Source organism: Gekko japonicus, unplaced genomic scaffold (assembly GCF_001447785.1).
Source record: "Gekko japonicus isolate JY-2015 unplaced genomic scaffold, Gekko_japonicus_V1.1 scaffold441, whole genome shotgun sequence".
NCBI lineage: Eukaryota > Metazoa > Chordata > Lepidosauria > Squamata > Gekkonidae > Gekko > Gekko japonicus.
The window spans coordinates 834,370-860,359 of record NW_015172017.1 but is presented as its reverse complement, the minus strand read 5'-3'; the positions used below and the strand labels follow the sequence as shown (position 1 = coordinate 860,359).

General features: G+C 49.6%; 1 protein-coding gene across 6 annotated transcripts; it reads left to right on the top strand.

The window, feature by feature from the left end:
• Positions 1-1,837: 1,837 nt before the first annotated feature.
• HNRNPC (heterogeneous nuclear ribonucleoprotein C (C1/C2)) lies at positions 1,838-19,967 on the top strand. 6 transcript variants are annotated; one of them, XM_015420471.1, is made up of 9 exons: positions 1,838-1,979; positions 5,892-5,917; positions 12,262-12,533; positions 15,079-15,154; positions 15,662-15,709; positions 17,466-17,626; positions 18,175-18,276; positions 19,478-19,635; positions 19,732-19,967. In XM_015420471.1, exons 3-9 carry the CDS (start codon positions 12,293-12,295, stop codon positions 19,816-19,818), a joined length of 873 nt encoding a protein of 290 aa, XP_015275957.1. In that variant the 5' UTR covers positions 1,838-1,979; positions 5,892-5,917; positions 12,262-12,292; the 3' UTR covers positions 19,819-19,967. The 6 variants fall into 6 exon arrangements, with proteins under 6 accessions (XP_015275957.1, XP_015275956.1, XP_015275955.1 ...); XM_015420470.1 differs by having other exon boundaries at positions 15,079-15,193; XM_015420469.1 differs by having other exon boundaries at positions 19,478-19,967.
• The last annotated feature ends 6,023 nt before the right edge of the window (positions 19,968-25,990 follow it).

Here is a 25,990-nt window from a genome sequence, read left to right as displayed (position 1 = left end):
CATGGGCCCGCCTAAACTCCATCGTCCTCAGGCTCCACCTCCCAATTCTCCAGGTACGGTATTTCCCTACCCAGAGCTGGCAGCCATATAAGGACAGGTCTATCAGCAACTACTGGCCATGGTGACTAAAGGTAACTCCCACATCCACAGGCAGTCAACCTCTGAATACCCACGCCAGGAGGCAACATCAGGGGAAGACCCCAGCCAGCTTTTCTCTGTGTGCTTTTCCAAAAAGGGATTGTAATTGTTGCTTTAAGGAAACAGTTCGAGATAATTGTTGGAGTTTGTTATTGTCTTTTGCCCAAATAAGCTGGAAGCAGCCTAGCCGGTGCTCACCACCACCTTCTATTTTTTTCCCCCTCTTTCAGACCTTTAAAAAAGAAATGACACCCAGTCTGATTAGGATTGCCAACTTCAGTTTGGGAAATACCTGGAGATTTTAGGGGTGGAGCCTGGGGAGGGCGGGGTTTGGGGTGGGGAGGGACCTCAGCAGGGTGTGATGGCATACAGTCCACCCCTCAAAGCAGCCATTTTCTCCAAGGCAATCGATCTTGGTCATCTGGAGGTCACTTGTAATATTAGCGGGAGATCTCCAGCTGCTACCTGGTGATTGGCAACCTTAAGTATGATGGAATCCTCTATTGAACTCGATTGTCTTGTCCTAATAAAAAAGGTATTATTGTGAAGATTGTGTTCTGATTTTTGGACTTGGCTTTTCTGCCCTGTTTGTTGGCCTTCCAGGGCAGAAGATTTTTTTTTAAAGAAACACCAAACACAATAGCAAAGAATAATATGGGGGAACAGATCGAGAGGGAAAATTAAATGAAGAAAGACGGTCACTTTTAAACAAACCAATCAGAACGCGGGTACAGGTACGTTGCAAGCAATGATTGGCTGAGCCGGGGTTAGCCTGCTCCCCCCCCCAGGTCTTTGTACGGACCTAATTATTGCTTCTCCTGGCAACCTAGCAGTTCGAAAGCAAGAAATTGCAAGTAGATAAATAGGTACCACTTCGGTGGGAAGGGAACAGCGTTCCGTGCGCCTTGGTGTTGAGCCATGCCGGCCACATGACCACGGTAACGTCTTCGGACAGCGCTGGCTCTTCGGCTTGGAAATGGAAATAAGCCCCATAACCCTAGAGTCGGATTCGACTGGCTTTCGAGCAAGGGAACCTTTACCTTTACCTAAGTATTGCTTAAGAATCTGTAAGAGGCAGAGATTTGCCCAATAAGGATGCGCAGCCTTGTGACGTCATTGGTTTTAATCCCCCGCCCCTAGAAAAATAGGGCCGTTCCCTTAAGGGAAATCGCGCTCGTGGGTTTTTTTTTTAAATTCTCTTCGGTGATATTTGTTCTATGCTGATAAATAGCCTATAGCAAGGCAAGTACAATTGACTGACCCCGATTTTAGCCATTCAGAAAAGGGCATGTAGGATATGGGTGGGGAAACTGTTTTGAGAGATTGCGGGGGAAGGGCAAAACAGCCATGAATCTTTGAAGGAAGATGGTTTAACTGACAGGTCACGTCATCAAATCACGGGTCCACCATTCAGTCAATCGCGACCTGAATGACACCTTCTGTGGCCTATCCGCTTTCGAGTCCCTCCTTCTATATCTCCGCCTCTACCGCCGGATCCCAGCTTTATCCCCGCCTCTCTTTCTCCGGTTCCTCCTCGTCGTCTTCGACCTTACCTTTCCAGCCTGAACGGGCGATGATTGGTTGACCGGTTGACTGACTGCCGGATCTATCCAGTCAGTGACTGCTAGTGGGATTAATCCCCCCTCCCGCCGAAGGGGCGTGTCTGCTAAAGGGGTGGGCTGCAGACAGATCTCGGCTGCGCGGCGCGGAGGTAGAGGGTGGCGGGGACGCCATTTTGTGAAGAGTCCGGAGCGTGGAAGAGGAGACCGTAGCCCTGAAAGGGAAAATTAAAAAAATAGTTATAAGAAAAGGGTCGCGGTACCGGAGCTGGGGGCCTCCCGGTGAGTTCGTTGAGGTAGTGAGGGAAACAGTGGCGGCGCTTCTTGCATTTCCCGCTCTGGGGGCAATAATGGTATCGCCCTCTCTCTCTTCCCCCCCCTCCCTTTCCTCACCAGGTTGGTATTTCCCTGGTCGGCTTTCTCGAACCTTTCCATTCCCCGGCTCCCCCCCGCGTAGTGCATATGGTCCGTCCCGAGCCGTTTGTTTCGTGTTCCCTGTGGGAGAGGCTATGATTTTTGGTTTCCGTGGGGGGGGGGGTAGGGCCCGGGGGGGGGGGGGGAGGACGAGAGCGCGGCGGCCTGAATAATGTCCTCCTGCCGCGCTCTCCTGGGAAAGGAAGAGAGCCATCTATGCGCAGCAACACGTGAGGCTTCTGGCTTTAAGAGGAGCTCTTCGGGGGGGGGGGGGAGATTGCTTTAGCGCAGCAGTTTCTACGGTTTTGGGGTGGTGGTGTTTTTTGTTTGTTTTTTTGTAATCCGGGATTCCTCTAACCCGGATTAGCTGTTTAATTTAAAACGCTCCTTTCTCTGGGAGGATCTTTCTCCAGGAAGGAAAAGGGTGGTGGTGGTTGGGGGACCTGATTCCCTATCGATGTATCCTGTTGATGCCACAATTTAAAGCCCGTGTCAGGCTTCCCCGGGAGTGGGGAGGTTGGATTTTGCACGGATCTGTGACTCAACCCGTGCAAAAGCAGCTACGCATGCTTGGTTTGCACGCCAGAGGCTCGTAGCCCCTTGCGGAGACGGCTCGGCGTGCAAAAGGAAGCATGCGTGGCTGCTTTGCTCTTGAAATCGGCCGGGCCCCCCCCCCCCCCCCCCCCAAGTCAAACAGCGATGGCTGGTCGGCCTCGGCCTAGATTGACAGGGATGGAGGAGGGGGGGATTAGAAGCATCAGATGGCTTTCGAGAGGGATCCCCTGCTTTACGCAACATCCCTTGCAACGCTTCTGTAAAGTAGGCCAGAATTGCGCCCTGTTGCAGAGAGCGAATTGCCCAGGACTGCTGAGCGAGAGATGCAGAGCTAAGGCTGGAGGCCTTCTCTTAGCCTCAGCGTTGCACCGGCTCTAGTACTGGGTCGTGGCTTTACCCACATGCAAGTTTCAACACTTGATGAGTCCTGTACCCAAGTGGGGGAGTTCTAGAACTAAAAGCTTTTCTGTGCACCATCGCCTCTTTCTGCCGGCCAAAGGTGGCTTAGCACAGAGTAGAAATCCTGGTGGATTTTGCATTTTTAAAGAAACTATAGCTGAGAGTGGAGTGCCATAGTGCTGCTGGAGGATTTTTTTTTTTTGGGGGGGGGGGAGGCCAGTGTTCCCTCTAAGCTGAGTTAGTGTGAGCTAGCTCAGAGTTTTTTAGCTTCCAGCTCACACTTGTTTGTCTGAGCTCAGGAAGGTTGACTCCAGAGAGAACTGATCTATGCAGCAGCCGAATCGCTTGCTCACAACTTTCATGCTGGTCGCTCACAAAGTAGAATTTTTGCTCACAAGACTCCACAGCTTAGAGGGAACATTGGGGGAGGCCACGATAAGTTTCTGTATTGCATTTTGCTCCTGTGGTGCTTGGAGCTGTTGGTACGCGGGGACTGAGAATCATGTTTTGGGCTTATAAATAGTTTACGTGGTAGTGGTGGGTGGGCGGCTTGGAGCCGGGGCAGCATTTGCATCTTGTTGGCATCACCTTTTTGAGGTTGGCCCTGTGTTGCTCTCCGACCCTCAGTGGAAAACGCCAAGCCCTTGTGAGGGCAAAGCTACGTGCTGTGGCGTCTTACCGTGTTTTGGCTCTCGGGGCAGTGCAGCTGCGTTTGTGGGGGTGCGCCATGCCGGTGCAGGGCAGATAGAAACAAGAGGAGGCAGAGGGTGGGGGTGGCAGAGCCTGTCGACAGGACGAGGCATGACCCTTGACGCCAAAGGAAAATGCAAAGATTAAAGGCTTTGGATATTTGATAGCTTATAGCAGCGGCTACCCCTAATAGAGCACCTGTGGCATTGGACTGTAAGTAAATACTGTATTCGGAAACCCAGAAGAATAGTCTGGTTGATAGCCTAGAAAAGAGGCAAGATGGAAAGCCAATCTGTTACCCACGCAAGCTTTGGCCTGCATCACCTGTTCCCCACAACCATCTGTATCTCTGCTAGGCTGTAGCCTTGCCTGATCTGTCGTTGGTACTCTCACCTCTGGGTCCTATTGGGTGCTATTAGTCTTTGCTTTAATTAGGCCCACTTAGAGTCCTGGATCTACTGTGTACTTGTGGGCTGTCTTTTCCCTGCACAGCTGGCCCCAGATAACTCTTGCGGTTGCTCGGAAGTGCATGTGCTAATAAAACCCTAATTAGAATTTACCAAAAAAAAAAGGCCCTTTTGAAAATTGCAGGCTTGCATGCTGTTCTAAAAACAGGCCGTTCCAATCCCAGTGGCATCCTGTTCCAAAGAAACTAGAAAGATGACTGCAAGCGCCCTAGAATGGAGTGCTACAGAGAGGTACAGTCTGTAGGGAACGTAATTGGCGTGTGGGCCAATTTCCAGTAAAGAGAGAACGTAGGTCAGGTATAGCCATACTGTTCTGCTAAAACATCTATAATAAGCAGCGTGTTTAATCACATTATTAGGACTCGTGGAAAGGCATGTTGCTGTATATAGGGGCGTGTTAGTCGGTTAGGAACAGAGAGCCAGAGAGAGAAGGTGACTATTTTAGGGGGATCGCAGATTGCCTGCCTTTTCGTTACGTGTTGGGGGCAGCATCAGTCAGTCAAGCTCTGGAACAGCTAGGGAATTAGTGTTCTAGTTGACTCCTCGAGTAAGCAGTCCCTTGGCAGTGGGATTAGTTGCCGTGGTGTTCGTGGCCTTTAAAACATTGAGTCGAAGGGGGGGGGGGGGGGAGAGAAAGCAGAGGGGTGTGATGTAATCCTGCACTTCTGGGTCCCGTCTTGCAACTAACGAACACTTGCCATTCAGAACCGTGCTAAATGGATGTAAAAAAATCCCCAAGGGAAGTATTCTGCTAGAACGCCTTGGTGCTTGTCAAGCCATAACAGAGGCTCTGCGGGCAGCTGCCCCACCTCTTTAGAACACTGGGGGGGGGGGTTATGCGGGTCTCCTCTCCATCTTTGCTTCAGGCTATGTGTGTGCAAGCTTCAACACAGCCCTCCTGCTGCAGGGCTCTCAGGTGGCCCCCAACGATGGATTCACTTCCTTGGCAACCAGCGGAAGTGGGCGGCCAGCCGGGCGGAATGCGAACCCGCCCCGCCCGCCCGGAGGCAGCTGGGAACTTGGAGGGGAAGCCCCCTGGGAAGCAGACGGCGGCCAGCCGGGGCGGGGGAAACATGGGGAGAAATGGGGCAAACGTATCCAGGGTACCCTGACTCAACCTGTCCCCTTCTCCTTTCACAGGGCAGCAAGGCGAAAACCCCCAACCCTTCCTTCACTGGAGCTCAGCTTCCTGGTTTTTTTAAAAAATAACCCCCCACCCGCCCCAACGCACGCACGCCCCTCTCCCCCCCCATGTCTTAGAGCCAGCCGTTTGTACTAAAAACGGAGCGCCTTCCTGGCTACCCAGCATTGCCTTGCAGCCAAGCCCATTTGGATTGGATTGGATTTGAAAGAATGCTAATTTTGGAAAAAAAATCACCTTTTTTTTCCCTGCAGCAGCTGGGTTAGAGGAGGAGGAGGAACCTTTTAGCCTCTCGTGAGCTCAAGTCTCTCAGGCATTTTTAGAGTGAAAATGGTGTTCCAAGGGCTTGGATTGTTTCCTGCCGGGAGCTCTTCCCTGCCTGGTTCTGCAGTAACTGGCTGGAACAAGAGCACGGAAAGGGGGAGAACAGAACAGAGAGAGAGAGAAAAAATTGCATTTGCTGACTTTGACCTTTTGACGCCTCCCGTTTTTCTAATCTGGGCTATTTTTATTTTTGTTTTTTTACAGTGAGATTTTTTTGATCTTCAGCTACAGTAAGTTATTCCAATTTTTTTTCCATATTTTTTTCCCTGCCTTTCCAACTGATTTCCTTTTTATCGTTGTTGCTAGTTACTTATTGATATTATTGCTACTATGATGGTGGTGAGACTGTGACATTGATGATGTGTTGCTGATGGTGGTGATTTAAAAAAAAAATGACTGCTGATTTTTAACCGGATGAAAATGGAGTTTTTCTGAGTGGTCCTGGCTGCACTTTGGGTTTTTAACCCCTTGGGGGGGAGAAACGCAACGAGGTTTTTAAAAACCCATTTTTTATTATTATTATTAAAAAAAGTGGATTGATCGCGTTAACTCTTTTTTTCCCTCCCTCCCTGATCACCTGGCTGCTGAGAAGGGAACCTGATTTCTCCAGAGCTTGTTTGAAACGTCTCAGGAAGTTCCTACACTTTTTTTTTATTTTTTTTATTTTTCATTTTTAACATTTTATTTCTGTGCCAATTTTTCAACTGTTGCTGCAATGTGTCTGTGGTGCTGATCGCTCCCTAGCAGTGACAGCCCTCCGCCCCCCCCACTCAGCCCCCCTTCTCCCGTGCCCCCCCCTCCAGTTCCCATCCTGGTCTTTTCCTCCACCACCACCCTTCCCTTCCAAACGCCGTCATGGACGCCCAGTCTGGAGTAGCAGTGGCGGCTGCCAGCGGAGCCTCACACGGAGCAGACACAAACCCGCCTGGGTTGATGGTAAGGGGAGTTGGTTTCATTCCAGGCTTCGGCAGCTGTCCCCGTTAAGGCCTTAGGGGAAGGGATGCACAGCTCCTCCTCTGGCCCGATGAGAGGATGGATGCGTACTTGGCTGGGTTGGACCGTCCGAACCCCATAAGTCAAAAAGGAGGCTCAGCGGCCCTTCAAAGTGGGTAGTTGCACAGGTCATTGAGAGTAACGGGGAGGTGGTCTTTGGCTCTAGGGCAGGGATCCTCAACATGGTGCCCATGGGCAGCGCTCCCTCTAAGCTGTGGAGTCCTCTGAGCAAAAATTCTACTTTGTGAGCTGCTGACATTATAGTTGTTCGGGAGCGATCTGCCCACGGCATGAATTGGTTTGCTCTGGAGCCCTCCTTCCTGAGCTAAGGCAAAAATGTGTGAGCCGGAGGCTAAGAAACTGAGCCAGCTCACACTCGGCTTAGAGGGAACACTGCCCATGGGCGCCGTGGTGCCCGCCAAAAGCTTTCCTGGCGCCCATCAAGTGTTTTCAGAGAATGGGTGGGGCCGGTGGGACCACCTGCCCAGGAGGACTTCTGGCTGGCCCCTGGAGATTAAAACAGCATTGTTTCAGCCGCAGCGGCCGCCACAGTGTCAATCTCCCTCTCTTCCACTCCTGTTTCCCAATGCAGTTTTAAAAACTATCCCTCTTCTCCCCTGCACGTGGGCTTCCTCTCTGTGGCTCTGCCCCCTGGGGCAGCCGCCGTCCTTTGTCAGAGTTCCCAAGCTGCCCATAGGCCCAAAAAGGTTGGGGACCCCCCCTAGGGGACTCTGGATTTATACCCATGGCTCTGTGGCAGAGTCTCTCAGGGTCTACTTGTAAAAAGACACCTTGCAGTCTTGCGGTCAATGTTCCCTCTAAGCTGTGGAGTCTTGTGAGCAAAAATTCTACTCTGTGAGCTACTGGCATTAAAGTGGTGAGCGAGCGATTTGGCTGCTGCATAAATTAGTTTGCTCTGGAGCCATCCTTCCTGAGCTAAGGCAAAAATGTGCAAGCCGGAGGCTAGAGAACCGTGAGCTAGCTCACACTAACTCAGTTTAGAGGGAAGATTGCTTGCGGTGTGTGTTAAATTTATAGTACCAAAGTGCACGATTGACATCCAGGTCACAGTTACTCCACGTTAGGCTGTGATGAGCGTGCAGTCTTTTGGAGGCAGTGGTTCTCGAGTGATTTGAAGCCGCATCCCCTGTCTGTGCTTGCTGTCCTTTTTTCGACCTGCTTCCCCCCCACCCCAGCACGAAACGTCAGGACACCAGCTTTTAAACAAATGAGTATTCTTTCCGCGTTCAGTATTTATAAACACGTAGCGTTACTGAGCTGCAGCAGGCGGTGTTTCTTGGCCACGGTGTCCTTTACCCGAAGGCCCAGCCCACCTTGTCTCTCTGCTTACCTCAGCCCTCCTGGCCATGCCACTCTCCTGCAAGAGTCCCAGCCCACCGTTTGAGAACCGTCGGCCAATGGACAGAAGTGCCTGGCCGGGTCGGATGAGAGTCTACCCAGCTTGGCATTGTTTGCAAGACTCCCAGGAAGCACAAGAGATCCCATTAGAAATTGGCCCGTTTCCGCGGGGTATTCTCTGGTGAACCTTCCGCCCACTCCTGCTTACTATGGAAGAAGCATCTTTGGAACGCCTGAATGATATTCCCAAGTCAGAGACTCCTGCTTCCTCCTGACTACTTCTCTGGAGACAGAAGGGGCACTGCGACATGCTAGAAGCTCGGCAAAAAATGGGACCACCTTTGGCATCAAGCCTCTCCGCAGAGTGATTTTTAACATCTTTGGAGTAAGAGGCCTCTTGGTTGGATACGTGTACAAGTTTGGTCCCCCCCCCCCCCCCCCCGCCATCCATGCTGCAAAGATGTTCTTGTCTACTTTTTTTTGTACATGGAGATGGTTTTCGTGGAAGAAGAAGAAGAGATTGGATTTACACCCCGGCCCTTCACTTGGAGTCTCAGTGGCTTACAAACTTTTATTTAACACCAAAAAGAAGAAGAAGAGATTGGATTTATACCCCGCCCTTCACTTGGAGTCTCAGAGCGGCTTACAAACTCCTTTCCCTTCCCCTCCCCACAACAGACACCCTGTGAGGTGGGTGGGGCTGAGAGAACTCTGACACAAACTGCTCTTTTTCAAGGACAGCTGTGCCAGAGCTTGTGACTGACCCAAGGTCACATCAGCAGGTGCAAGTGGAGGAGTGGGGAATCAAACCCGGTTCTCCCAGATTAGAGTCCGCACACTTAACCACTACACCAAACTGGCTCTCAAAAGGAGGAAATCCTGCAGAGAATGTAAAAACGACAGGTTCTCGGCACCGAAAGGCCTACAATCTGAAATGGATGGTTCACATCTGGGGTCCCCAACCATTTAAGCCCGCTGACGTAGGGTTTCCAGCTCCGGGTTGAGAAATACTTGGATTTTGAGGGTGGAGGTTGGGATTTAGGGAGAGGAGGGACTTCAATGGGATATAGTAGTAGAAGAAGAAGAAGAGATTTATACCCCGCCCTTCACTACCCAAAGGTGTCTCAGAGCGGCTGACAAACTCCTCCCCCTCCCCACAACAGACACCCCTGTGGGGCAGGTGGGGCTGAGAGAGCTCTTGGCAGAAACGGCTCTTTTTTCAAGGACAGCTCTTATCAGAACTACCGGCTTGGCCAAGGTCATCCAGCCAGGTGCAAGTGGAGGAGTGGGGAATCAAACCCGGTTCTCCCAGATTAGAGTCCGCACACTTAACCACTACACCAAACTGGAAGAAGATTGAGGACAAACATGTTCTTTGGGCTGTGAACAACAGTTCTCCCCACTATCAAGACTGCAGTCTGCTGTGCAGAGAAGAGATTGGGTTTAAACCCCCTGCCCTTCACTACCCAAAGGAGTCTCGGAGCAGCTTACAATCCCTTTCCCTCCCCACAACAGGACACCCTGTGAGGGAGGTGGGGCTGAGAGAGCTCTTCCCGAGAACTGCTCTTGAGAGAACAGCTCTGAGAGAACTTATGACTGACCCAAGGTCACACCAGCTGCCGCATGTGGCGGAGTGGGGAATCAAACCCGGTTCCTCCCAACCACTACACCAAACTGCGCAGCTGGATGTCCTTGCTGCCACAGTTGCACAAAAACCCTCCTGCCCTGAATCCCCATTTCATCAGTCCAGTCCTTGCCACAGCTCGCCCTGCGCAAAATCTCACACACGCTTGTTAAGTTTCTGATCAGAAGAGAGCCAAGCACTGCGGTTTTACTCCTCTGCACATGGGTATGCGTGTCCGTGTGCCCTCACTAGCTGGGTGGCATAAGCTACTGTTCAACGCTCGGAGGATCTGGATGGCTTTAAATCTTTCCTAAGGTCCTCACGCGCAGCAAAGAGCAGGAAGAAATCGTCGAAGTTCCCACACTGGTCTTGGTTCATTCATGCAGCAGGCTCCGTGAAGCACGGCTTTAGAGCCTCCGGGGATCTTGTGGAGGGGCCAGGAGCTGGGCGGAGATTTTGGGCACCCGATCTTAGTGCCGGCCCCCCAAATCCGTGTTTACAGGATACTTCGGGTTTGCGAGTTCAAATGCACAGCAAAAATTGAGGGTATTTGAGGAGAGACCTTGTCATGCTTCTGTCTTCTGAATTGCTTGTGTGTGGTGTGTGTGTGTGTTAGAATTGCCTTCCCCTGGAGACGATCCCAAGCCAGGCCCTTTTGGAAGCATTGCAAGTTTAGTATAGAGCCGGTTAAGAATTCTGCTTCCACTGGTGCCATCCTAAAGGTATTCTAGATCTTCTTGTCTCCCCAAGCCACCAACTCCAGCCCATGGACACACGTACATACCAGAGATGTAAAATTTCCAGAAATTTGGAAGCCATAGGGTGGAACCACAATCCCAGTTTTTGTAGTGTTTGGCATCTGGCATTAAAAATATAAATGTCTTGGATTTCTGCAAGTGATGTTGCAAGTACACCCAATACTCGAGTGTCACAAACAGCTGCTCCCTAAACTGCCTTCACAAATGCAACTTAAGTACATATTAAAGTGCAAAATAGAAATGGAAAGGGGGAAAAAAACCTTAATTCTGTAGGGAACAAAAGAAAATGGGCAGTGTCTGGATTTGTTTACTTCATTTAGAGTTTGCCCTTTTCATAGCGACTCAAGGGTACACAACATAAAACTCAAACAATAATAAACAGTGCTGTGGGATTATAGAACTATGAACCAATTCAAACAAAAAGTTAAAATTTATGACATTAGAAACACTGGACCCTCTTTTACAGAGTAATATCATTAAACATAGCATATTAATTGTTGCCAACATTTATAGTAGACAAAAAACCCATTCTTATGTTTGTGTTTATGGTTTATGGTGAGCTGCTGTGGCTCAAATGGTTAAGACGCTGAACAGGCTGTGGAAGGTCAGTAGTTCAGCAGTTTGAGACCCCGGTGCCGCATGACGGAGTGAGCTCCCATCTCTAGTTCCAGCTCCTGCCAACCTAGCAGTTCGAAATCAAGAAATTGCAAGTAGATAAATAGGTACCACTTCGGTGGGAAGGTTCCGTGCACCTTGGTATTTAGTCACGCCGGCCACATGACCAAGGAAATGTCTTCGGACAGCGCTGGCTCTTCAGCTTTGAAACGGAGATGAGCACCGCAACCCTAGAGTCGGACTCGACTGGCTTTTGAGCAAGGGAACCTTTACCTTTTATGGTGTACATTGGAATCACTGTCTTGTAGATTGTTTTACATAATTTTTTTCCATAGTAGAGTTTTAATATAATGTTAAAAACAGCTAGCTCATTTCACGAGAAAATACTTCATTAGGCTATTAGGCTTTCCCCCTGTGTTTCCAAATGTTCCAGGTTTTTTCTTTTTTCTTTGGAAGAGAAAAGGTCTAGGGCAGGAGGAACCCCCCCCCCCCCCTTTGACATTTCTAGCAGGTACCAGTGTAACTTAACGTTGATTTCATAATATAAATGTGGCTTGAATTTGAATGAGATGAACATTGATCTTAGAAAGTTTTGGTGAATCGATCAAGGTCACTGAAGAGTGCCTGGGTGACAACGGGAACGTTCTGAAATGGAGGCCCAAGGGTTGGATCCCCTAAACCTTTTCCATTAAAGAAAGAGGGGAGTCTCCCTTTATGGATTGCACTTGGCAGCAAGGAGCCATAAATCCAGCCAATTTTGAAGGGATCACGGCCTTTTAACTGCCAAGATCTCATATTTTTCTTAGAAAAACGTGTTAGTATAACTTGTCGAGAAGCACAGAATATTTAAATGCTTTTGAAAAAGTGTGCTCCCAGCTAAAAAGTTTGTCATATAGGTATCTAAGCTTGGGTTCCCCCCCCCCATTCAGAGCAGTGTGTCCTAGGCATTTTTATATTGCTTTGGCTTTAGAGTAATGGAAAAAGCCAATTTTTAGGGGAGAGTAAAGCTGACTTCAGAGTGGGACATGGGTCTGGGGTTGGTGGCTTCCCATTTAGTATCACTTGGCATACTGGATGTTTAGCTTGAGGAAGCAGAAGGTGTGTGTGTGTGTGGGCATTGTCTATGGCTGGTTGTGTGTACGTATTGGGGCAAGAGGACAGTTTTAAACCCCATGCCACCGGCTTTCCCTTCTCTGACCATTTTCTTTCTCCCCCCTGCCACCAGGACGTCTGCACTCCAGCTGCCTGCGTGAGCCATGGCCAGCAACGTCACCAACAAAACAGACCCCCGCTCCCTGAACTCTCGCGTCTTCATTGGCAACCTCAACACACTGGTGGTGAAGAAGTCCGACGTGGAGGTCATCTTCTCCAAGTACGGCAAGATCGTTGGCTGCTCTGTGCACAAGGGCTTTGCCTTCGTGCAGTACGTGAACGAGCGCAATGCTCGCGCGGCTGTGGCCGGAGAAGACGGCCGGATGATTGCAGGCCAGGTCCTAGGTAAGCTCGGCGACTCTCTGTCTCCCGTGGTTCTTAGGCCTGGCGGCTGGGGATGAGCGTCTGCCTCGGTGAACGCCAGCTCCATTTCCCTGTTGCCGTGTTACTCTTTGCTGGGAGGCAGTTTTTGGCAGAGCAGGAGCAATGCTCCCTCTAAGCTGTGGAGTCTTGTGAGCAAAAAATCTACTTTGTGAGCTGCCGGCATTAAAGTCAGGAGCGAGTGATTTGGCTACTGCACAAATTAGTTTTCTCTGGAGCCATCCTTCCTGAGCTAACAGAAAAATGTGTGAGCTGGAGGCTAAAAAACTACTGTGTGCGAGCTCACGCTAACTCATCTTAGAGGGAAAACTGAGCAGGAGGAAGGTGAAGGTTGGAATAGAAAGGTGGGAGGGGAGCACACGTTACGGTTTGCAGAGAGACATCAACTGGTCTGCTTCAACTGAGCAATGTGGTGCCATTCACTGCATGGAGGGGTGTTTTTGCATCCCCCCCCCCTTTTATGCACAGTCGGTATTAACCACTAATTCCTTCTTTGCTCACTTCTTTGCTCAGCTCTTTGGGGCATGCTAGATTGGGAGAGTGGACTGAGAGTGTAATCTGTTAGCCACATTGCCTTATTTCATTAATAAATGTGGGGGGGGTTATGAATATTAAATGGCAGTAGGCTTAACTAAAGTGGTGCAGTAACCTGTGTATACCAGAGTCCAGTTTATCCAGATCCCCAGAAATAGACCAGGCGACTAGATCTTGAATATGTTGTCTTCTACTAAATAATTCACACACACACATTCAGTTGAACTAAAGCAATCGCACACTCAAGCAATACAGAACTAGGAAACTAGATAGAAGAGTACAGCGACGGTTGCATGAGCAGGAAGTATCGTTGGTGGGGCGATACTTTACCCGTCCGACGCGACGAGGTGATCCTGCAGCGAAAAATGGGCAAAGTAGTAGGGAAGGGGGTCATGTGTATTGACCAGCAGCGACTTGGTCTTGCCGTTTAAAATCCAGCTCTCTGGCGGCCACTCTTTTCTCCCTTGTGAACTAGTCTTTTGGACAGGAGAGGCCAGAAGATGGGAAAGTTGACCATTGCAGTGGCAACCGTTGAGGCAGCCGGTTCACCCCTTTGCCTAGACGAGGAGGGAAAGGATGAGCAGAAGTGACCCCCCCCCCCCCCCGCCTCTAGCCCCACTGGGGGACCTCCTGTTGGCGCCTGGTCTTTTTGGCCACTGTGTGACAGAGAATTTTGGACTAGATGGGCCATTGGCCTGATCCAACACTGGCTCCTCTTATGTTCTGACTTTGTTTTCTGTTGTCCTTGGGAGGCCCTAGAGACTGCAAGAGGCCTGTTGTGAAGCCACGGCTCCAGCCCCCCTTTCCTCCAAAAGTCTGGAGGTGCCGGGGAGTATTCCCAGCTCCTCTGAGGCTCAGGGCGCTTGGGAGGTTTGGGACAGGCTGGAGTCTGGGCTCTTGGGTGCGTGCAGTCTGGCCTGCCGGTTCAGAAAGGCCCACCCCCCTCCAAAAAACCCCTATTTTCTTGTGTATACTTCCGCTAGTTGCTTTTGGCCCCTCTAAGAGAAAATAATCAGCACTTCAAACAAACAGAAAAAAACCCCACAAAGAAGTAACCGCTGCTCTGCTGGATATCTCGATTGGGATTCCCTGTTCTGCGGACGTCCGCGTGAGCAGCCTTTACAGTATTCTTCCCGCACTGGAAAGGAAGGGTCTCCCTTGCTTATCGTAAAGAGCATACGTTTTTTCCTCCCACCAAAACAGCCTCTCTGCTGTGGGAGCGGGTCTGTTCGTTATCCCCTGGCCTCACCGGTTTCAGCCTCTTGAGACAAGGTGAACGTTTGTGCAGCGATGAGAGCTGAGCGGAGGGGTTTCTACCCAGCCGTCGGAAGCTGAGCGTCTTAGTATTTGTACGTTTTGGAGCACGGATGGGTTGTTGACTGCTGTGTTCGTACAGAAGCTTCCTGCTTTGGCAAGAACTGTATTTCACGCCACTGTGCCCTTGGCGGTGTGTCTGTCCATCGCCGTTCTTTCCATTTCCGTCCTCCCAGCAGCCCTGTAGAATGGTGGCCTCGGTCGTGTCCAATGTTCCCTCTAAGCTGTGGAGTCTTGTGAGCAAAAATCCTACTTTGTGAGCTACTGGCATTAAAGTTGTGAGCGAGCAATTTGGCTGCTGTATCAATTAGTTTGCTCCGGAGCCATCCTTCCTGAGCTAAGACAAAAATGTGTGAGCCGGAGGCTAAAAAACTGTGAGCTAGCTCACACTAACTCAGCTTAGAGGGAGCACTGGTCATGTCCGGTCCACGGTCACCCAGGGAGCTTCAGGGGGGTCAGCACCAAAGCCATCCCCAGTGTTAGTGGCTGCGGATTAGATGTGTGGCGGGGGCCCTCTTCGAGTCTTTCTCCGTCTGTACGTAGAACAGGCTCTCGGGTGGCCCTCCCCCAACTGCGCGCCGTCCTAGGCAATCGGCCGATCTATTCTATCCTATCCCCCGGGGAGCCCGGTTTCCCAGCAGGCGCGCCCTTTGTCTTTCAGATATTAACCTGGCCGCGGAGCCGAAGTTGAACCGGGGCAAAGCCGGGGTGAAGAGATCGGCCACAGAGATGTACGGGTCAGTAGCAGCACCACCTTCTCCGTCCCCTCTAGTCAGGTCGGGACCCTTTTGTTTTCATTATTTTAACCTCTTGTTTTTATTTGATCTTGTGCCCTGCAGCGGGCAGCCTCCGCCACCTGCCTTGCTTGTAAGGAACTGAGGCGAAATGTGCGTGCATGCCGGCAACTGTTGATGTGAGGGGGATTAAGGTGTGACAAAAATGGGCTTTTCAGGACACCCGGTGACGCAGCTCCACTTGGTCGGATGCAGGAACTAGGTGGCTCTGATACGGGGAGGGGGCGGGCTTTGGGATGGGCTTGGTCCTTCTGGGTTGCCGTAGCACTCACTCGGTGCCCTGAACTGTGTCTAGCCTTGTATATGCCAAGCTGGGGTGTGTGTGGGTGTGTGTGTTCCTGAGATGGGCGGCCAAAGAGTAGCCTCTCGCCTCCCTCCTCATGATCAGGATTCCTTTCCCTGACGGCCTTCCTGAAACCTGACCGGGCTCCCCGTGCTTTGTCTTTTCAGGTCCTCTTTCGACCTGGATTACGACTTCCAACGTGAATACTACGACAGGTACATGACCTGGGCGTCCAAGTCACACGTTAGGCATTTAGCGCCTTTCCAGGGGAGGTGTTACCGGGGAGGGGACATTGGCCCAGCGGTAGAGCATCTTCGCGTGCAGGAGGTCTAAGGTTCAATCCCCGGGCCCTCCAGTCCAAAGGACCAGGCGGTGCGTGATGTGAACGAGCTCTGCCCGAGACCCTGCAGAGCCGCTGCCAGTCTGAGTGGGCGGGACTGACGTCGATGGGCTGAGGCTCTGATTCAGGATCAGGCCGCTTCATGTGTCCGGCCTGTGGGTCTGATGAAAAGGTGAAGGTTGACGAGGGTTCAGAAAGAATGACAGGACACAGGTCTGCAGAAAGCTGTCCTGACTGACTGAAGTGTTCGCACTTCACAGCTGTATTTATTGAAAACCTCCTCACTCCTTCCCCCTCCTTTACACCAACCGTTACATAGTCATTGTTAACACGAGCTACCACATTAAGGAATTTGTTATGCCAGCATCACGATTCCCTTATCTTCCCGGGCTCTCTGCCAAGTGGCTCCATTCACAGGAAGTCAGGAGATGCTACTCGTGCTCTCCGCACACACGTACTTTTGGGTTCCCAGTTTCCAGCCAGGAGAACAGTAAATTATCCGGGCTTGCCACGCAGATATTTTCACCGTTCCCACAAAAAGGTGACCAGCAGCATTCGCCAGTCCTGCTCCTCTTCCAAAGTATCCCCGAACCAGCCAAGGGATGCTGCGGGCTTTGGTGATTCAGCTTGCCGGGGGTCTCAGCAGCTGTAATCTGGGGGCGTCAATCCACCCCATTGAGCTGCTGCCCTTTCTGTGTTCCCGTGGAAGGAACACGGAAGCATTTGTCTTTGAACGTTATGAAGGGGAGGGGGAGCTCAAGAAGGAAGCGTGGTGGGGACGTTTCAGTTCTCCGTTTGGGAAGGGGAAGTCAGAGACTGGGAAATCCCTCGGGACCCCTTCCGGTGAGGGCTGTGCCTCTTAAGGAAGAAGGAGAGAATCACAGCAATAAGCTGCCCCAGAAATTATGCCCTGAAAACTTACTAAATTATAAACGCATATCTTCTTGTAATTAGTAAATGCAAGTTACACAACAGTTTTGGTGCGTATTGATGATCAGTACTTACGTAATACGAAGACTTGAAAGTTCCAGAGCAAAGTTTGTGAAGACATTCGAACCAATATCTGGCAACAAGTCATAGTAAAGTGCAAAAAAAGTGCTATTTCGGCGTTTTCAGTTCAAGCGTCCTGTTTTCAGAGGAAATGTAGAAATTCCATTTGAATTTAGCTGGATTCGCATGGAATGTCTAAGTTTTCTCTTAAAACCGGACACTCGAATTGAATATTGAAATAGCACTTCTTTCACTCTACTATGATTGGTTGCCAGATATTTGTTCGAATGTCTTTACAAATCTCTCTCTTCCAGTCCCAGTGTTGCACAAGTATTAATAATCAATACACGCCAAAATAGTTGTGCAACTTTGCCTTTATAAATTACAACAAGATATGAGTTTAAGTTTTCACAGCATAATTTTTTTGGAGGGACGTGCTTCTGACCGGGCGTCCAAAGCTGCTTTCCTGAGCAAGCCCAGAGAGGGAGTCCCTTAGCGACGGCCGTGAACCAGTAAGCATTGCAGAAACCTTGGGATAAAAGGTGGTGTGTGGTTTGTCGCGACCTGCGAGGAGGCAGCTGTTTTGTACGACAGCCGCTCGGGAACCTGTTCTCTGACAAGGGGTTGTCTTGTGCCGCTAGGATGTACAGTTACCAGGCCCGGGTTCCACCTCCACCTCCCATTGCCAGGGCAGTGGTCCCCTCCAAACGCCAGCGGGTCTCTGGCAATACCTCCCGCCGGGGCAAGAGCGGATTCAACTCCAAGAGCGGGCAGCGGGGATCGTCCTCCAAGTCTGGAAAGTGTACGTGTTGACCCTTCTTGCAGGTGTTGTGTGTATGTGTGTGTGGAACGGGGGGGGGGGCTTCTTTGTAACACCGCTTGTTCAAGAAACGTGGCAGTCGTGGGGTGTGGGTGGGGGAGAATGTCTGGAAGGCGAGGTGGTGAGAAGGGAGTTGATTGGCCTCCCAAGAGCTGGGCCCTGCTGTCTCAGTCTGTTCCTTCCTAGATCAGGAATCTGGGAAACGGGGAAAGCTTTTAGCTCTATGATTCTATGGAGGTGGTGAGCTCCCCTTCACTGATAGAGGCCGAACGAATATTTGTCAGAGATGCTTTCGGCTGGTCCCGCATTGGGGCAGGGAGTTGGACTTAGACTGTCTGTATGAGAATCACAGCAATTAGACTTCCAACTCTCTGATTCTAGCTCAAAGCTGCCTCCGCTCGCCATCACACCTTCCTTCTGCCCGTTGGCTCAGTTTCTCCTTTTTAGAAGCGGAGGCAGGGGAGAGGGGCGAATCTGCCCGGAAGGTCCCTGGGCTCTCTGGAGTTCACAGGCTTCCTTCCTCCTTGCAGTGAAAGGAGATGACCTGCAGACCATCAAGAAGGAGCTGACCCAGATCAAGCAGAAAGTGGATTCCCTGCTGGAGAGCCTGGAGAAAATCGAGAAGGATCAAAGTAAAGGAAGGGGGTGTGGGAAGGGGGGCGAGCCCTTAACGACCCCCCCCCCCCCCGAGAATCCCCGCTTGACCCCAGGGGCCCCCGTCGGCTAAAGTCCGGCAAACTGGCTCTTTCCACTTAGGCCTGCCCTTAACAGAATCAGTTGTTTCGTGAGCCTAGGAATGCGTGAAGGGCTTGGCGATAGGTGGGTTGGGGTACAGAATATTCTATTTGGGTTTCTGTGCCAAGTCTCCGGGTTGCTGCTGTGAAAAGTATCCAGTGAGTAAAATCCCAGCTTAAAACCCGCCCTGGCTGCGTACAGCAGCAGCCGGACGACCAGTCAGAGAAGGGTTGTCGCCTCATTCCCGCCTTGCTTGCCTGGAAGACTTAACTGTGCTTGGGCAGGGGAAGCAGGCCGAAATCCTTGCCCACAACCAGAGCTTTGCGGAACAGCCTCACAGTTAAGCCTGTGGAAGTCCCAAGCCTGCAGTACTATCAGGCAGGCGACGAGGAGTGCTCACACAACTCGGCAGCCCTGTAGGACTAGAATCCCTTTCCGGGTCGAAACAAAAGCCTTTTCCTGCTTTGTTCCCCCGAGGCAATGCTTGCTGCTACCCAAGAGCGAGGGGTTGCCCCGATTTCGGAAGTTGTGTGGCTAGTTGTTTCCAGATGAGAGCCAGTGCTCCCTCTAAGCTTTGCTGACAGCAAAAAAAATGCCACTTTCTGAGCTACCGCCATTAAAGTGGTGAGCAGGCGATTTGGCTACGGCATCAGTCCGTTTGCTCTGGAGCCCTCCGTCCTGAGCGAAGACAGAACTGTGTGAGCCGGCGGCTAAAAAACTGTGAGCTAGCTCACACTCACTCAGTTTAGAGGGAGCACTGGATATGACCGGCCAGTCATCTGCTGGAGCATCTCGGTTTTTCCACGGTGGTCGAGCAGGGCCACAGAGGCCGAAGCCTCCCCCCATCCTTGCCCCCCGGCAATCGATGTTCTCTGAGCTAGTTGCTGTAGACGCGGAGGTTCCATGTCGCCGCCGTGGCCGACTCCTCCCTGAACACGCCCCGTCCCGTCTCTGCGATCGACAGCCAGCCCTTGGATCGTACCACCGTTAAGCGGGTGGGAATCCCTTCTCGGGTGCCTCGCCCGTCCACAGCTCCCCGCGACCCTTCCTTCCTCTCTGCCTCCGGACCCCACCTGTGCCTTTCCTCCCCTCTCCTAGAACTGAAGAACGACAAGTCGGAGGAGGAGCAGAGCACCATCTCGCTAAAGAAAGAAGAGAGCAACGTCAGGATGGAGTCTGAGGCCGGAGCGGACGACTCGGCTGAGGAAGGGGACCTGCTGGACGATGACGACAACGAAGACCGGGGGGATGACCAGGTACAAAGCTCGCGGAGGAAGCGAGCCTGGAGCGAGGAGTCCGGCTCTCCCCGCCAGCTAACCAGCCCCGTCTGCCTGTCCCCTTCTCTCTCTCAGCTGGAGTCCATCAAGGGGGACGACAAGGAGCCGGAAGAGGAAGGCGAAGACGACAGAGACAGCGCCAATGGCGAAGACGACTCCTAAGAGCCCGGCCACACCGCTCCTCCTCCGCCTCCGCCGCCCCCGGCGAACACAACGTTCTTCTGATATTGAGCCTCTTCACCAGCCCCCCTTGCTGGCGGCCTCCTCACTGCTCTCCTCCCCGCCCACCAGCCCCTCGGCCCCGCGTGTTCATGATGATGCTTTCTGTGACCACCCCCCACCCCCCCCCCCCCCGAAATCTCCCCGGTAGTTCTGTTCAAATCCCATGTAATTCTCCTGTTTTAATTTTGATACCTCTTTATTGACTTAACAATTAAAAAAGGACGTATTGTTTTTAGATGACTTCTCTGTCGTGTGTTTGCAACGGGCGGGGCGGTCTCCAGCCAAGAAGGCTGACCTATTGTCCACGCAGGGTGTACGTAGCCAGATCCTGTTCACGGTTCTCAGATGCAACTTCCCATTTAGTTGGATTTGCCGGCCTCCCGCTCTGCGACATCTGCAGAGAGAGGCCACAGGAAGCTGAGCAGTCCCGATTTCGGGATGTGGTGCGGTTTCTTAAAGAGTTAGTCGGGTCGCTGACTTGAAGCAGCCGCTCGATGCATTGAGAGGATGAGATCTGCAGCTGACAGAAGTCAGGCTGGGAAGAGGGCGACAGAACTGGTTCTGTTGTGTTTCCCACGGGGAAAGTGGAAGGATTTCAGTCTGACTATTAAATCCACCAGGACGAAAGTCAAAAACTGGTGGTTTCCGCTCCTGGCAGCTTGCCCGATGCTCAAAGTTTTATTTATTCCATTAAATTTCCAAACTGCCCTCCCATGTGAAATAGGGCTCAGGGCGGTGTGCAACAATAAGACACATTCATCTATTAAATTCAGTTAAAACAATAAAAATATAATGAAAAAAACAGGAAAATACAGTACTTACCCTAATTAATTACCACCAAATAATTAATTACCACCCAATGAGAAGGGAGCACTCACTGGAGAAGACCCTGATGCTGGGAAAGATTGAAGGTCAAAGAAGACGGGGACGGCAAAGGATGAGATGGCTGGACAGTGTTATTGATGCAACAGACATGAAATTGAGCCAACTTCAGAGGACGGCGGAAGACAGGAAGGCCTGGCGTGATCTTGTCCATGGGGTCGCGAAGAGTCGGACTCGACTGTGCAACTGAACAACAACAAACCCTAATTAAATGCTGCTAAAAAGCTTCTAGTTGTGCCACAGCCTTGCGGGGGAGGAAGGGGGGGGACAGGTGTGCCAGACAGATGGGAACCATCGCTGTCCTCAAACAAATGGCCTGGCGGAACATCTCTACCTTACAGCCCCTGCAGACGTGCATTAAGTCCCACAGGGCATGAGTGTTTTTCGGCAGAGAGTTCCGCCAGGTCGGGGCCAGGACAGAAAAAGCCCTGGCTCTGGTCAGGGACGCTTGAGTATCTGCTTGAGGGGGGGTTTCCCAGGAGAGGTGGTCCCAGAGATACGTGGGACCTGTTAAGGACGTAAAAGGTTAATCCCGAGGCAAGAAATGAGCAGAGGTAGCTCACCTCATTGCCTTCGTCTGCATAGCAGCCCCAGTCTTTCCTTGGTGACCTCCTGAGCTCGGGGGAGATCAGGCTTGTCTGGGGTAGGAGGGCTCCTGTAAGTGTCTGCGCTGGGCCCAGTACTTAAAAAGTTCTAGCAAATACAGTGTTCCTGGCGTGGTGCCTGTTGACACTTCCTGGTGCCCACCAAGTGTGTTTAGAAAGTGGGCGGGGCCTCTGCGCAGCAGGCACTCTCATTGGACACTGGAGATCTGATTCCGCGTGAAGACTGAGACTGCTTTGGCGGCGGCAGCCCCTGCACCTTTGGCTTTATTCTTTATTCCTGCTTCCCAGCGTGTGTTTTTTAAAAATGCCTCCTCTTGTCCCGCACTTTGGTGTTTGTGTGGGGCCCCACCTCCCACAGAGGCCATGTCGGTTGCACCCACCACCCTATGTCGGCAGTCCAAAGGTGCCCATAGGCTCAAAAAAAATTGGACACCCCAGGTCTGTGGAAACACATCCTGTCTAGAGATGTAAAATTTCCGGAAATTTTGAAGCTCGGGGGAAAAAACCCGTTTTCCCCCCCAAAAAAACTCAGACATTTTTGGAAAAATTGAAAAAAAAAAGCTATATTAGCATTTATTTTGTCTTTTCTAGATTGAAAGTCATTCTGTTACTTGAGGAACATAAAATATGACGATGGACATTTTTACTTGGCATGAAATTATCACAACTAGCATATTAAAAATATATAATGCATCCAAACAATTATTACAAACAGAATACCCACCCACATGCAAAAACAAAACTGAAACTTTATTTTCTTGTGACAATCGCACCTCCTAAAGGAAGAAATGCATCTTGTTCTTGCATTGGAGAGTTCAGTTTGTAACCCAGGACTTGCTTGTCCTCAATGCACAGAAATTAGATCAATCGGATACCATATATATATATATTTTAGAAATGATTTGGAAAATATTTGAACACCTTGTCTTAAAACATTTTATTCATGTTAAAATAAAACGTTCCATAATCAATTTTTTTTCTTTTCTTTTTTCAATTTTTCCAATTTTTCGGAAAAAAACAATAAGGCTTCAGGAAAAAGGGTTTTTTCCCCGATTTTTTCCGGGCTTTCACATCTCTAATCCTGTCTCTTACCCCTTGGGTGTGCTTCCTTGCACTTGGGGATAAAAGGCATGGCTTCAGCAATTGGGGCTGGAATGGTGTGGGGTAGGTAGGAAACCTCTTTTCAGATGGGCAAGAAATGTTTGGGGGTGGAGGACTCCTTTGCAGCTTGTGGGGGGGAAGAACGCAAATGACCGGCCCTGCCTTACCACATTCCCTCTTCTGTCTCCATCGCTCTTGCTACCTTACAGGACATGGACAAGGATAACTCACACCTAGAGATGTAAAATTTCTTGAAATTTTGAAGCTTGGAAAAAAACAGTTTTTTTCGGGGGGAAATGGAAATTTTCAGAAAAATTGAAAAAAATGCTACATTAGCACTTCTTTTTTCTTTTCCAGATTGAAAGTCATTCTGTTACTTTAGGAACATAAAATATGACTATGGACATTTTTACCTGGCATGAAATTATCACAACTAGCATATTAAAAATGTAGTGTATCCAAACAATTATTACAAACAGGAATACCCACCCACATGCAAAAACAAAACTGAAACCTTTTTCTTTTCTTGTGACAATAGCACCTACTAAAGGAAGAAATGCATCTTGCTCTTGCATTGGAGAGTTCAGTTTGTAACCTAGGACTTGCTTGTCCTCAGTGCACAGAAATCAGATCAATCTAATACCATACATATGTTTTAGAAATTTGGAAAATATTTGAACACCTTGTCTTAAAATATTTTATTCATCATGTTAAAATAAAACGTCCCATAATCTTTTTTTATCTTTTTTCAATTTTTCGGAAAAAGAGGCTTCAGGAAAAAAAACGGGGGGAAACCTGCATAGATCCAGGTTTGCCGTTCCTTGCACAAACACCCATGTCAGTCTGAGCACATGTTGGGGGGGGGGTTTAGATAGGCCAAGGGCCACCCACTTCACACTCCTGTCCAATCGCCTGCCGGCTCTAGGAAATCGATAAGCCGGGCTGTACAGAGGCAGGAGTCCGGTCACAGTTTGTCTCCAAACAATACAGGGAGTTCATACACCGTCGAAAGTGCAACCGATATTAACAATACTGTGTTCAAAAATACCAAATAGATATTGTTCAATGGTTCGCCCATGTGAGAAAAAGCTCTGAGAGAACTTGTGACTGACCCAAGGTCACATCAGCAGCTGCATGTGGAGGAGTGGGCAATCAAACTAAGCATGACACCAAATTGGCAGGCAGTTTACCACCGTGGAGAGCAGCCCGTTATGTGTGTGTACAGAACTGCCACGCTTACGCTTCTCTAAATAATAAAGACAAATGGTATACCGTGCAAAATGTTTCAGGTTTATTAGAGAGAGATTTACATGTAGAACATATGGACTACTCTCACAAGTAACAGGCAACACACATTTTCAAACTGTTCAGCTCTGCAGTTTAACAAGACGCGGTATAAGAGGTACTAGGCAGGCTAAATTGGGTTAGACCCCATGAAAGAGATTTCATACTAAACCAAGAGCTATTGGGACAGAAAACCTTAGTTGTTCTTCCACTCAGCAAGTGTGTAACTATAGTGTTGGACCGAAGCGACCGAGGTTCAAATCCCTACTGGCATTCTCAGACTCACTTGCTTCCCAGGAGGGTGGTTGTAGTCCAGTAGCCCCTTTGTGCAGCTTGAAATCTCTTTGGCATCAGACACCTGAATCAAGCCTGCATCATCACACATTCTCCATTCCTCCAGTTTGATTTTACAAATCTCAGTGAGTCAAGCAGAATATGAATAAATTAAAATACATTTCCCGTGTGCAGAGCTCAGGGAGACAAGCTGACCATAAATGAACCAGTACCTCTAAATAGTTCAGTGAGACAAATGGACCACAAATGCCAAATAATGATTAAAACCAACCATAGATTCTTTAAACTTGGAATCTGCCAAAGTGGGGGTGTCAAACATGCGGCCCAGGGGCCGGAGCAGGCCCCTGGAGGGCTTCTATCAGGCCCGCAGTGGAACTGGCTGTCTTCTGCTGCTTCTTCCAGTTCTGCTGCTGCTGCATCATGGTAGGTTTGCAGCTTACAGATACACACCTGAACAGCGTACTCAAGATTGCAACAGCACAGACATTTTGATGCAATAATTCAGAGCAAGGGGTGTCAGTTATCAGACATTGTTAAATAAACAAAACATTGCACGAGTGCTAATGTTTTAAGCATGATTTTATTTTAAGTAAAAGAAAACCCTTTGTGTTTGTGTCCTTTATAAAGTTTATATCTCCGCTACCTGGCATTACACTTTATGACACGCATGGCCCGGCCCAACAAGGTCTCATTTATGTAAGATCTGGCCCTCATAACAAATTAGTTCGACAGCCCTGTGCTAAAGCATGGTAACCATTAGAGAACTGGGTTACCATTCTACCCTTTTCAGCCTACTGAATTAAAGTAGAAGTCAACATGATTGGGCACGAAATTTGTCTATGGATGCGTCCGTACTGATGTTGTGAGTGATTTCTCATAACCTAGCAACACTAGACTGTTTTTCCGAAGATGGGAGATGGACAGCCTCTGTGGTTGTAAAATGCAAGTAAGGCGAGAGAATTCTGACTCACATGCAACAGTGGAGGCCCCAAACAGTTACAACAGCTGCAAGGACTCTGTACACATGTAGGAATGCATTTTTATAGGAGAATAGCACAGCAAGAGCATGACAGATACTATTCTTTCAAGTGTGGATTTGTTGGTGTTAAAATGTTCCTTTTTACGAGATCTGCTTCTAGTGCAAAATCCAGCATCCACTACCTGTAAGAGAGGCTTTACTGCTTTTACTTTTAAAAAAGGAGTGTGAACTGGGAATCAGTGAGTCTAAGGCAGACAAGTGTTCCACATTACGATTAGAAAACCGAGTTTCAGCCTCTGAAATGGAACCATCATGGCCTTCGATGAATCCCTGGTTTAAGTGCATACGAGAAGACATGGCACCAGTTGATCCCGGCACTACCTTCAGCAATGAAACCCTTAAAGCGTTTCTCCTTCCCTTTTCTTTTCTCTCCCCCTTTCAGCTATGTCAACAGCCATGTTGTTCTGTTCACGGATTTCAGATGTTTTCCCCAAAAGCTCCTCAAAGAGAATGCCAGCTTTACTTCTTCTCTCTTTGAGAGAGAGGCAAGCATTCAAACTTCAAGCAGCTTTCCCTAAACGCATGCCTTTGTCTTGCAGTGCCGCATTACCTGGCTCAAATGCAGGCAAAAACTGAAATTAAGTATACAATTTGACTAAAAATGTTTATAACTTCATTTCACTTTTTAATTTAGAATAAGTTGTGGTGGTGATATGACTATACCTATGGCCCATCACTAATACCAGGAGTCCAATTATAAGTAGACAAGGTAACTTTATCTTTAATAGAATCATTTTTTTAATTTAATAATAGTTTCTTTTATACATTTGGACAAAATAACGAAGTTGCTTCTCTCCCCCCCCTCCTTTACTTTTTTTTGAATAATTTCAGGAAACAACATCTGGTTTAATTATATGCGTATTAGAATTCTGTAACAGGCCTATGAATGTGTGTCTAGAATATATAG